Below are 12,954 nucleotides of genomic sequence, written 5' to 3' on the forward strand. Positions count from 1 at the left end.
CATATCCAGGATGATATTTAAGCTACATATTACACTGACTCTTAATAAATTTTGTTCCCACAAATCCTGTTTGAATCTGCGAAATGCCGTCCAGGATATACAACCTTGGGATTTAGGTATGATTCACTGTAGTTATGCACCTGAAGAATTCAAGAATCTGTTCCCAGTAGGGACGCAACAAATTATAATTTTCATTAAGACTATTTTGATCTTCTATAAATTGATTTGCTGTATAGTCTAGAAATTGTGAACTAGTGAACTATAGTTAATATAAATGTTCTTCCAAAGAAATGTAACCCTTACCAATTACTTCATTCGTCTTACTGAAGGTAAAAAATACCCCAAATTAGCAATTGAAAAAAAAATATATATATCGTAATGTTTGACAAAAATCCGAACGTAAATTAAAGAGCCGTCGTAAATTAAATCTGGGTTGTGAGAAAGCTACAGATGAGGCAATCAGAGAGGCAGTGTAGGTGGAAGATAAGGCAAAACCTACACAAATAACAAGCTAAACCACAAAAAGTTCCTAATGCAAACTTGACTGGCAACACCCTGAAACCTGTTGAAACTCCTGCTGCTTTGCATGAGCATCAGACAGCATTTGACTGGGAGACTCAATCTGTCAGTCTGCCCAGACTCACCCCTCACTTCTTCATCCGATACGAAGTGACTGTGGAAAGAGACGACCAGGAATTAATCGCCACCGCCATCGCTTCAAATCAGGGCATCTCCTGAGCAGCTCATGTGACTTTCCGTCTTAAGCCTCACACTGACATGTTAAGTTGCATTCCGCACATTCCCTGGCCTTTAAGCGGCAGCCAGCAGCAGGCGAGTACGAGCACATATCGGAGCACGCTGCACATTACATTTCACCCTGCCTTTCTTCTGCGGCATCAGAGGAATACTGAGGGAGATCTGCAGAATGACAACAACTACACCTGTCACCGGCTGTCCACATGACACCACAGGACCTGTGCGTGTGTGTGTGTGTGTGTGTGTGTGTGTGTGTGTGTGTGTGTGTGTGTGTGTGTGTGTGTGTGTGTGTCCCTGCCTGCTGCTCAGATCAGCAATTTGCCTCTGAGTTTCACTTCAGTAAACAGGCCGGTTGACATGTGGCACCATGACCTTGCATCCTGGTGAAAACCCTTCACCAATTATGGGTGGAACTGTTAGGCAGCTATGTGTGAGCTGGAGCCAGTTCTACACCCATGAGCTATTTTTTTTAAAACACACTCTGTTTAATTAGCTGAAAATTTAGGCATGTATTAAAACTACTACGTATTTCTAAAGGCATAACGGCTGATCTTAGAGCACCACTTCAATTTCCACATAAAGGCTAGGATCACTGTACCAGTCATTGTATAATGTCCTCTGTGGCTCTGGAGGGGGTCTACAAGTCTGAGAAAACCACCCTAGCTACATTGTTAAATTAATGAGGTTAATAGGGTTAATTTGAGATGGGCTCAATACTTCAAACATTTCGCCTGGAGCTGAAGCAATTAATTGATTAGTCTACTTACCAAAAAAATATATATTTTGATAGTCAATTTAAGTCAGAACAATAGTGTGAAAAAATTGCAAAGTTTTGAACTTTGTTAACCATACTTGAAATTATTAAGACAAAGTTATAGATCTGAGGACGCCACATCTTTGAGATTTTTTCTGATGTTTCAGCCCAAAGGTTAGTTGAATAGGAATTGTGCAGATGAATACAATTGTGGGAATAATCCTCAGCTGCAGCCCTAATCTTTACCCCCAGTTGTCCCCATATTCCTGCATGATAAAATCGGGTATTTCCCAGAGTTCCATGTCAGTAAACAGACCTCGCTCAACACACATGTGGCCCCTTGACCTTTTCTCCTGGTGATAACTGGGGCTGTAAGCTGGCCAAGTCAAGAAAACACAGATACACCGAGGCTCTCGACAGAGGAAACTGAGTAATAAAGCCCCCCCTACACACACGCACACAATCATTATCTCAACAAAAAGCTATACATTTCGTGCCGCTTGGAATTTCACTCTGCGCCAGGCCGCGCTTCCTCTGCACATGCAGTCCTCTCTGCAGGAACAGGTTAACTTTTTGGCTTGTGCTCTGTCTCCCGAGTCCTCGCCTTTGATCGTGTGAACAAGTGCTTATTTTTAAGTAAGCAGTGACTTCAGGGGTTGCAGGAGGCTAGCTTATTTATCAGACCGCATAGTTGGACATAGGGGGGAACACACAACTAGTCATGTGAAAACGCATACAGTAATAATTGTAGTAAATAACTGTTCATGTCAGCGTACTCTGTAGTCAGACCTGTCAGTCAGGATAAAATTATAATACTGGTTATGACAGATCTGTTATGTTGAACTTAAGCACATACATACATAAATGTAAGTAACAAGTTAATATCAGACTACACATTTTATTTGACCTATTGAAAGTGGCTGTATTTAATCAAGGTCCTTTCCTCATGGTTATGCTGCTCAAATGTTCTACTATGAACCTAAAAGAACTGTTACACTGTTTTGTTCGTTTTTCTTCATAATATGAAATGAGATAAGTAAATTCACGACCTATTTGCATGTTTTGACCCCGAGAAAATGTGTAAATGCTTCCTAAGAGTAGGGACGCAAACATCTATCAATGTCAGCACTTGTATCATATTTATATTTTGTAGAAAATCACTGTTAAAGTATATATATATATATATATATTTATGTACATTCTCTCTGAAATTCCCTTCACCTACCGGGATGCACTTGCGCTCCTTCCCCGGATCGACGCACCGCCCATTTCCGCGTACCAAGCCAATCAAATGTGACAGCAGATGTTGCTTTCGTAGTCTGTCGGATATCGCAAAAGCAAAACTTGGATGTTAAAAAGCGACATAAAAAAAATAAGCTCCGGTGTATCTCGCTCCGGAGATACACCGGAGCGAGCACAAGCACCGCGTTATAACGCATAATTAACATGCATATAATCATTATATATTGTTATAACTGTGATGATTAGTAGTGTTGTATTTATAAGACAATTATTACATGTCTGATTTGATAATGAGCCTAAATGTGACCTTCAAGCCTGATGACTAATACGTTGTGTCTCCTTTTAGAGATGCAGCACTTTCTTTCTGCAGCACCCTCTCAGTCTTGAAAGTAAGAGTTACGAGGAGCTCCTGAATGCGTCATGTGCCCTTTAAATCCCACGGAGAGTGAACAGGCAGAGGAAACTTAACTATTTCCTACAATAAAACACACACACACACACGCACGGCGACACTTTCTACCACTGACAAAGTGTGCGTGTGTTTGGATGCGTGAGATACAGCAACGATCACCGGTTCATACAGGCAGAGACTCGCTGTGTCATCCAATGCAGCCCGATTGACCTCCACAACACAGTCTGTCACCATACACGTCATATGAAGATGTTGACAGCTACCGGCAAAGCCCAAGGGTCATGTGTCGATTCATCTCAGGCATACAAGTCCCAGCCTTGTGTGTATAGAATATTTAAATAGAGCGGTTTTTAAATGCTGAATCACCTCGATCAGCTTTAAAACTGACTGCGTCCAATGGCAGAATGTATGTGGAAAAACCCAGCTGTGAAAATAAAAAAAGGCTGACACTGTGTCAACAACGGTAAAATGCCAACTGAATTTAACAGAAATATAATACAAGGTCTCATAGATCCATAATGAATCCATGTACTGACGAGCTCAGGGTGACCTTAGGTGTTAGATGTATCGCAAACACTGATGGTTTATCTTAATTCATACAGAATACATTTATATATGACAACATCGTCGTGTATAAGAAGACCACCAGTGACAGACGGACAACATGTCACAGCGGTCAGCAGTTTAAACACCGGCTGAGGGCACAGAGTAAGGCTCTGGCCTGCTCTTACTGGGCATGGATTTACCTGGAAAGGCAGTATGTTGTTGCTGTTGTCAGTCCTGAAGGCGCTGTCCTCCATCCAGGGCTTGGGGGTGAGGGGACCGGGTCTTGGGAATTTGGGGGGTGCTATAACGTTGCTGGTGTAGGACTTTTTCATGGGGGAGATGGGGTTCATAGGTGATGGCACCCCGACTCCGACCCCTACCCCGACGCCCACCGCTCTGCGCGGGTCCCTGCCCGCCTGCAGCCCGCTCCAGGGGTTGGAGGCCGTGCTCCAGGCGGCGTTTTGGTGATTATTCCAAGCGGACGACGAGGCAGGAGAAGAAGACCCCTTGCCGTTATTCATGACCGTCTGATAAGCGTTTCTCTGGGGGAAAGGGCCCTGGCTGGGGCTGACAGGAGACCTCCTCTGCTGGGGCTGCTGCTGCTGCTGCTGCTGCTGCGGGGCTTGCGGCTGATGCTGTTGGGACTGCGGAGCCAGGCCGATCTGCGGGGAGAAATTGCCCCCGTACACCGGATTGACATGGTGGGGGAAGTTCTGGAAAAGCATCGTGCCGTTCACCGACGGTATTCCCTGGAAAAAGCTGTCGTCCACGGCGTTTGTGGTTCCCGTGGACCAGGTGCTCCCGAACGAGGAGGACGGGGAGGAGAGGGGCCCGCCGGTCTCCTGCGGCTGCTGGTGGAAGCTCAACCCGGGCAGGATCGGCGACTCCATCGGCACTGTGTCCCTGCTGCTGACGCTCAGCGCTGAAGCCGCTTGGTTGCACCCGGTCGACGGGCTCTCCGACTCCGATGAAGAAGAAGTGGGCTCCGATGACGGGGTCGGGGTGGAGGGAGGAGGGTCTACTTGCGTCCGATCTTGCTGATGGTGAGGCTGGGCTTTGTTTTTGTCCATCAGTAAATCATCCTGCATGGTTTGCTGAGCTGAAACGGGGGGAAACAGAGACGAGGAGTTATTACTGGGACTGTTATTGAGCAGGTCGTGCGCGGGGCTGCCGCCGTAGCATCTGATGAACTGGGACAACTCCGACAGGGATATGATGTTAGAGGGACCAGGCGGCTGCAGGGCGAATGCGTGATCACCCATTTAGCCGACAACAAGAGGGTGGGCAAAGAAGGACACACTTCCCGGGACTACAGCTGAATGATTCACAAATGACACAAGCAGGCTGCAGATATTCACCAGATTTCGCCACGTCTCGCTTTTTCCTTCCACGCAGGAACTCCGGAGCTGCAATGTGAAACTGATTCAGTGTGTTTTTCGCCCAAGGACCTCCCCTACACTCATTTGCATACGTCAGTAAATACAGCTGTCCTTCAGCAAGGTTAGAACCCAGGTCTACCTTGACCCACGCACTCTCACACAAGTATACGCAGCTTGTGTGACAAATAAAATGACTTTCAAAAATGCGCACTCGGCCGGTTTTACGCAGCGGACAATGACGCACCAGATCCACTTTATTATACCGCAAATATCCCTCATTGTACTGAGAATAAACATGTCAGTCAGCAGAGTGACAAGACTATAGTTTCTACTGTTGATTTACCGAACGAACCCTTCAGGATTAATAAAGCAAGATATCTAATTATAGCGCACAGAGGGGCACAGCCTGAGATCCGCATTGACACAACCAAGGGTTGGCACTCGCATTGATGCAACTTGCATTTAAAGGGCAACGTTATATCACAACTCAGTGTCGTCTATTCAAAGTTAGCGTAGCTTCCCTGCAAAATCATCCTTTACTTTGCCTATCAGAGAGTCCTGCAAATGCGAAATTACCAGGCACACATAATGCGATCAAAGAGTCAAAAGTTGCCAAATCATCAACATGACATAGCAGAGATCTAAAACGTAAATACAGACACACAACAGTGAGGTTGTAAGGAGCGCATACAAGGCACAATCATAGGCTGTGGCACAGAGTCAGATCAGACATCCAGGGTTATCATTATGTTAAATTAAAAGCTATAATAACATATAGGTAAGGCTCCTCCGGACTGTTTAGTCAGAACCTGGCTGCAGGGGAGCTAAACACACAGCCTTCACAACCGAGGCCTGTCTGCGGACTGGGAGAATAACAGTGCCAGATGACATGCAGGATCATTTCATCAGCGTGATGGCAGTGGCACGAGTTGTACTTTCAGGGTAATCGCAATAGACTGCATTGCACATACACACACACACACACACACACCCAACCAGTTAATCCGCGTTTTCTCCTCCCAGAGCTGCGCTTCCAAGGTCATCAAAGCGGCTCCAGGCAGCGGCTCACCTCACCGCAGACCCCGGCCCTTCGCCCGGCCGCTTGTCGCTCTGATCCAGGCGCCCGGTCACATTTCATGGAGCTGTCTTTTGGCTAGAACCCCCCACCTTTAATCCATATGTGTCCCCCGGCACACAAAACCACGACAAAACAGCATGCACACACACAAACACACACGCACTGCATTGTCGCCCCTCTGCCTGACGTGGAGTTTGAATTACCTTTATCGTTCACCCTTTCTGAGACTCTGTGAATAAAGTTATTTCAGTGTTTGCCTCGCCCGGGTTTGGATGTGACAAACGAGCCACCCTTGTGCCGAGGTAGTCAGCAGTTGCCTCAACAGCTGATTGACTGCGGCGCATGGATGATGCCGAGGAGGCTGCCGGGAGTTGTAGTTTCTCGCGCCGCAGCGGTTGGACAACAAATGCACGGCTTGACTGAGTAAAGAATATATATCTTGTTGTATATATATCTATATGTGCAGGCCTGTCGGTTATATATCGACGAGGCAAAGGGGAAGTGACGGAAATAAAGCAGCAAAACAAATAGTGTTGATTGAAAGTAACACCTCCTCTCTCTCACTCTCTTCTGCACATATAAAGTCTATACCTCACATATAGGTATTTGCAGACAAGCAAGTTGTATTATAAGTTATAAAAAACACTCAAGCAAAGCCAATCAGGGTGTGTTTGGAGCCTATAGCATTGTAACCTGATTAAAACGCCTTACCATCATTAACAGTGTTCTGTAGCCATATGTGCATCTTCATGATGTCTGTACGTCCAATAAACCCCGGTCCCACCTCTCCTCCATCTGTTAGGAGTGGAAGCAGGACATTAAGTTGGTGTTTGTGGCCATCGAAGGGAGGGAGGCACCGCCGGACTACATTTCCCATGTAAGGGGAGCGCGGCGCCGTGGTTGTTGTGATGACGCACTGACGCACAGTTACCTCAGAGACGACCAGGCGAACGGTCAACGCCAATGCGATGGTAGCAGGGACTCACAAGGCCGTAGCGGAAGGGAAGAGGGTTTTTTATGTGAAGCAGTGCATCGGCAGCACACACAGGCTTTAACTTTAGCCCGCCATGACCGCGAAGCTGTGGTTTTAGGCTAAACAAGCTTCTCGTTTGCAGCTGACGCGCCGTGTCAACACAAAGGCCTATGTAGCTGGCTAGCTCCTCGGCTAGCTAGCTAGCAAGGGGTTGAACGCCAACCTCTGCTGCAGCAAAAGGAACTGGCGTGACATTTTTTGATGTTTTACTTGTAGCGTAGTGAATCTCCTCCCCAGAGACGACGACATTTGAGGGTTTCCTCGCTTTTCCACTACAATGACGGAACAGGGCGCAGTGGTAATGCAGCAGAATTTGGACAGGTGAGTTCAAGTTGAAGGCTAACATGCTAATGGCTGCTACGTAGCGTTTTACGTCAACCTACAACTGTTGGCAGATGGGGAGGGAAAGTGAAACCACTTCGCCTCAACATGTCAAGAAACGTGTTGAGTTCAGCGTTTTATTCCAAACACTGACCTCAAACTCTTTTAGTGTGTCTGCACTGTCAACACAGGACGTCCTCTACAACCGCTGACCTACAATAAACACTGCACTAAGTAATGTTAATGTTCACTATCACTATGAATGTATCCGTCCCAGCTGCACTTGTACCAACACCTCTCTCATGTTAACTATTTACCTTTTAGACGAGGAGATGACTGCTCAGTTAGATTTCTTAAATGGTCACGTTCATTGCTAACAATCATTATAGCTCTAAAAACAGTAACCGGTTGGCTCATCTGCTTTAAAAAAAAAGACACTGAATTATTTTTCCCAGACAAGTTTACTTTCCTTCCCCTGGGTATGGACTATTGGAGCACATTCATTCACAGAAAGCAAAATCTTAACCCTTCAGTTACATGTCAAGATGTCTGAGTTATTTGCACAAACCCAGGTTGACCTAAAGGAGAAAGTGATATTCAGCTTATACTGAGAGTCAAGCATGAGTTAGCATGATGGCACTGCTAGGAAGAGATTTATGAGAGATGGAGTACTTGCAGATATCAGCACCCGTCACTAGCTAACTAGTAAATGAGGAATAAAAACCAGCAGCAGACTGCTAATTGTGCATTGTGGGTTTAAATTGGTGTTGAAAACTTCCTCGTCACAAAAAGCATCATGGGAATTGACTTGAAGAAGATGTACAAGTCACATGCATCAGGAAGGAAGAAAATGCAAGACAAATAAACAGAAGAAGAAATGAAACTTAATAAAGTTTGACACTTTATTAAAGTGTCAAACCCCAATTTTGGGTTTGACACTTAATAAACCAAATTTCTTCTCACTGCTAAAATGTCATAGCTAATCAAGGCCTGCACACACGTGTTCCCTTTGAAGCCACTGGGAAGTGTTGCAGTGGTAAGCTTTACAGCACACAGAAAAAGACTCTGGGCAGACTGAAGCTTTGCTTAGCTCAACGTGGAACCACAGGTTTAACAGTTTCATGGTCTCATTGAGGGGAAATTGATTTTGAAGTGTGGGGAATTATTTTGAGCTACAAAGACATACATCCTTCCCTCAGTACACTTTGACGGGGATGTCAGTGCACACAGTCAGCAGCTCTGCAGGTCCCCTGGAGCTGTACAAAGTCCTGAACCTTGCTTATAGCTGTAGCTTGTCACTTTGACGGTCACACTAGTCATAAAATCCACAGACTGCAGCTTCAAATTCATGTATGGACGGCTGCTGTGTTTTTATTTGTGATAGCCAGCAACAAGCCTCTCTAGGTATTGAGTTCACATTCAGCACAGGCTTATTCTGCTAATGCTTGGCGTCCTGTGTTGTTTCAGCAGGAGCATCAGGTCATGCTGTGAACGTTTCCAGTGTCATTTTTTCAGCTTGTAATACAAATCTTCGTTCAGACTGCTCAATGAAGAAATAGTGATGCACACTTGAACACAAAGGTTAGATCACCTTGTTGATAAGTATGTGACGTCATGTAATATAATTGAACGTCACACAGATCCGAGTGATGTACTTGGAAGTTTTGCAGCTAGACATCTGCACGTGATGTTGGTGTTCAGCTCACATTAACGCATTCCTCAGCATGTTGTGACTATTGGAAGCTTGTGTTCATGTGCAATTTTTATAGTTTTTCATCTTATAGCTGAAATTAGTACAACCAAATAAGGTGATTAGTTATAGGTTGTGTGGTCTAATTTATCGGCGGGGAGTTGTAGAGCAAGATAAGTGAATCTGCCTCATCTAAATCTAAATTATATGTCTATCAGGGTGTGAGTAGAAAAAAAATTCAGTTTTCTACTGAAATAAAAATATCAGTAGAAAAGGCATGTCACGACATGCCAGCTATCAATATATCTCTCACAAATTGTGTTGATTTATAATTGAGGTTCATGTTAAGACTTCAGTTAAATAAGCATCATTGAGTGGGCTGATGATGCATACAAGTTTAGTGCTTTTTACTTACTAAAGTTCCGGTTTCATGTGTCTTGAAATACACAAAACGTAAGTGCAAACTTGACCACACAAAATAAAATGTAGTTGTCGTCCACCAAAACGAGTCTTGTTTTGAACTCGGACATAGGAAATGTTTTCACGAGTTACCATGCTAATTTCTATCCACTTTTATCCTCTGTATAGAAATAAAACAGAGGGGTAACGCCACGCTTGCTGCTTCCCAAGCGTTGTCATGGCACATGTGTGACCAGAATATTCCATCTTCTGTTTAAGTGGTCGAGAGCAGATGCAGCAGCATTAGATCCAAGCATTTTGGTGTACCATTTCCTTCAGAATAGTCACCGGCATTTGATAGCTTGTGCAGTCTGTACTAACAGGTATTTGTGGGAATTTGACACAGCACTTTCTGTCACTATTGAAGTTTGCACTTTGGAATCATTTCCTAAGCAAATTGTAGGTGAGCAGAAAGAAAGGAAGGGCATGTGAGGCTTGTGAAATGTGCTTGAGCTGCTGTGGTTGTGTGGCAGAGGCAATAACCCGGACAGTGTTTGATGAGCTGATAGCAGGAAGATGTACAGTGCCTTGCATAAGTATTCACCCCCCTTGGACTTTTTCCCATTATGTACTGTTACTAACTGGAATTCAAATAGACTTAAATAAACTTTTTCCCGTTTGATCAACAAAACATGCATAGTACTTTGGAGGTGCAAAATAAATTTTATTGTGACACAAACAATAATGAGAACAAAAAAGTTGACATCTGTTGGGTGCATAAGTATTCACCCCCCTGTGTCAATACTTGGTAGAACCCCCTTTCGCTGCAATTACAGCTGCAAGTCTTTTGGGGTATGTCTCTACCAGCTTTGCACATCTAGAGATGGAAAGGTTTGTCCATTCTTCTTGGCAAAAAAGATGAAGCTCAGTCAGATTGGATGGAGACCGTCTGTGAACCGCAATCTTCAAGTCTTGCCATAGATTCTCTATTGGATTGAGGTCTGGGCTTTGACTGGGCCATTTTAAGACATTAACATTCTTTAATCCAAACCATTCCTTTGTAGCGCTGGCTGTATGTTTAGGGTCATTGTCCTGCTGGAAGATGAACCTCCGCCCCAGTCTCAAGTCTTTTGCAGACTGCATCAGATTTTCTTCAAGGATTTCCCTGTATTTGGCTCCATCCATCTTTCCCTCTATTCTGACCAGTTTCCCTGTACCTGCTGAAGAGAAGCATCCCCACAGCATGATATTACCACCACCATGTTTCACTGTTGGGATGGTGTGCTCAGGGTGATGGGCAGTGTTGGGTTTTCGCCACACACAGCGTTTTGCATTGAGGCCAAAAAGTTCAATTTTGGTCTCATCTGACCAGAGCACCTTCTTCCACATGTTTGCTGTGTCTCCCTAGCCTGGATGCCAGACGAACTTAGCCCCGCCCACAACAGATTTGGTCGGGCAGTTCGGTCTGGGGTCGCTCCATTGGGAAAAAATTATGGCCGGACCGGGCCAATCAGATTGTCAGGGCGGGCTTTATACGATGATTGACAGATGATCAACGGTAACGTAATCAACCACGTCATCACAGTGCCCTCGGGTTGAATTTGTTTTCAACAAACATGCCTGCCGCTGGCGAGCTGAGATGTGTAGATGCTGCCATTGAGTCTGTTTTAGAAGACATCGACAGCGCATTCATTTTGAAACAGGAACACAGAACGTGGAGGCGACGCCAGAGCACCGCGCTAATCCCTATCGCCCCGGCGCTTGGCTGTTCACACCGGACACTGAAGCGACGCTGAACCGCCGGGCAGCGCTAATAATAACACCCGTTGATCCAGTAGATCGCTGCACGGCTTTGTGCCGGTCACACCGGAGGCTGAAGCACCGCGCTGCGCCAAGGCTGCCTCGCGGTGCTTCAGCCTCCGGTGTGACCGGCACAAAGTTTTAACATGGGAGTGGATGGGAGCCAGCTGTTATTTAAGGCTTGGCGCTGCGCTGAAGCGTCCGGTGTGAACCCAGTAAATAACTCACAATGCGTTGCTTAGCATACGTCACATACTACGTTGCTCTGATTGGTTGTAGGTCTATCCAATTGAGCGAAGAGGAATTTTACTTCCTGGTCAGTTGAAACACGCCCCATAATTTTTTCCCAATGGAGCGACTCCAGACCGAACTGCCCGACCAAAATGTTGTGGGCGGGGCTAAGTTCGTCTGGCATCCAGGCTAGTGTCTCCCACATGGCTTCTGGCAAACTCCAAACGGGATTTTTTATGGATCCCTTTCAACAATGGCTTTCTTCTTGCCACTCTTCCATAAAGGCCAGATTTGTGGAGTAGACGACTAATAGTTGTCCTGTGGACAGATTCTCCCACCCCAGCTGTGGATCTCTGCAACTCCTCCAGAGTAACCATGGGCCTCCTGGTTGCTTCTCTGATTAATTTTCTCCTTGTCCGACTCTTCAGTTTGGGTGGACGGCCTCCTCTTGGTAGGTTTGCGGTTGTGCCATATTCTTTCCATTTTCTTATGATGGATTTTATGGTGCTCAGAGAGATGTTCAAAGCTCTGGATATTTTTTTATAACCTAACCCTGCTTCATATTTCTCCACAACTTTATCCCTGACCTGTTTGGTGAGCTCCTTGGTCTTCATGATGCTGTTTGTTCATTAATGATCTCCAACAAACTCTGAGTCCGTCACAGAACAGGTGTATTTATACTGAGATTAAATTGCAGACAGGTGGACCCTATTTACTAATTATATAACTTGCAAATGTGACTTGTGAATGCAATTGGTCGCACCAGATCTTTGTTAGGGGTTTCACAGTAAAGGGGGTGAATACATATGCACTCAACACTTTTCAGATTTTTATTTGTAAATAATTGTGAAATCCATGTAATATTTCCCCCCACTTCCAAATGATGCACTATTTTGTGTTGGTCCATTACATAAACTCACAATGAAATAAATTTTAATCTGTGGTTATACCATGACAAAATGTAGAAAAGTCCAAAGGGGGTGAATACTTATGCTAGGCACTGTATGTCATGTCCCCTTGCCCATGGTTGTGTACCCAGCCACTATCAATGACAAACATAAGGCTCCACGGGCTCTTATCTGGCTTGCCACAAGCAGCCAGCTGCCCCTGCAATGCAGTGTTTCACAAATAAATGTAGGAGACACATTTCAATCCACACTGACCTTTTTTATTGGCTCTCACACAACATCCTTCTTTTATTCTTTTCTGGTCTGGTTTTGATGTCCAGATCACAAACCCTGTTGCTTGTATGAATGGGTATATAAATCTATTCTGTACATGTGTGAATGCATCTAAACTAATACTGATGGACA

General features: G+C 45.0%; 2 protein-coding genes across 12 annotated transcripts in view; one reads left to right on the forward strand and one right to left on the reverse strand.

Moving 5' to 3' along the window:
- Nucleotides 1-7,031, reverse strand: part of cpeb3 (cytoplasmic polyadenylation element binding protein 3) — a 40,263-nt gene extending 33,232 nt beyond the window's left edge. For 4 of the 11 annotated variants that reach the window (XM_053436372.1, XM_053436371.1, XM_053436367.1 and 1 more), the window contains exons 1-2: nucleotides 6,879-7,031; nucleotides 3,911-4,809 (exon numbers count right to left, since the gene is read on the reverse strand). In XM_053436372.1, the coding sequence (XP_053292347.1) occupies nucleotides 3,911-4,809; nucleotides 6,879-6,918 (939 nt within the window). In that variant the 5' untranslated portion in view covers nucleotides 6,919-7,031. Of the gene's footprint in view, nucleotides 1-644; nucleotides 823-2,735; nucleotides 2,803-3,910; nucleotides 5,047-5,068; nucleotides 5,199-6,370; nucleotides 6,503-6,878 lie in introns of those variants that run through there. The other 7 variants (XM_053436376.1, XM_053436373.1, XM_053436369.1 and 4 more) reach the window with 6 other exon arrangements.
- A 40-nt stretch (nucleotides 7,032-7,071) lies between these two features.
- Nucleotides 7,072-12,954, forward strand: part of marchf5 (membrane-associated ring finger (C3HC4) 5) — a 28,202-nt gene continuing 22,319 nt past the window's right edge. The window contains exon 1 of the mRNA XM_053436381.1: nucleotides 7,072-7,521. Coding sequence (XP_053292356.1) covers nucleotides 7,478-7,521 — 44 coding nt within the window. The 5' untranslated portion in view covers nucleotides 7,072-7,477. The remainder of the gene's footprint in view (nucleotides 7,522-12,954) is intronic.

This window comes from Pleuronectes platessa, chromosome 12 (genome assembly GCF_947347685.1).
Source record: "Pleuronectes platessa chromosome 12, fPlePla1.1, whole genome shotgun sequence".
Taxonomy (NCBI): Eukaryota; Metazoa; Chordata; class Actinopteri; order Pleuronectiformes; family Pleuronectidae; genus Pleuronectes; species Pleuronectes platessa.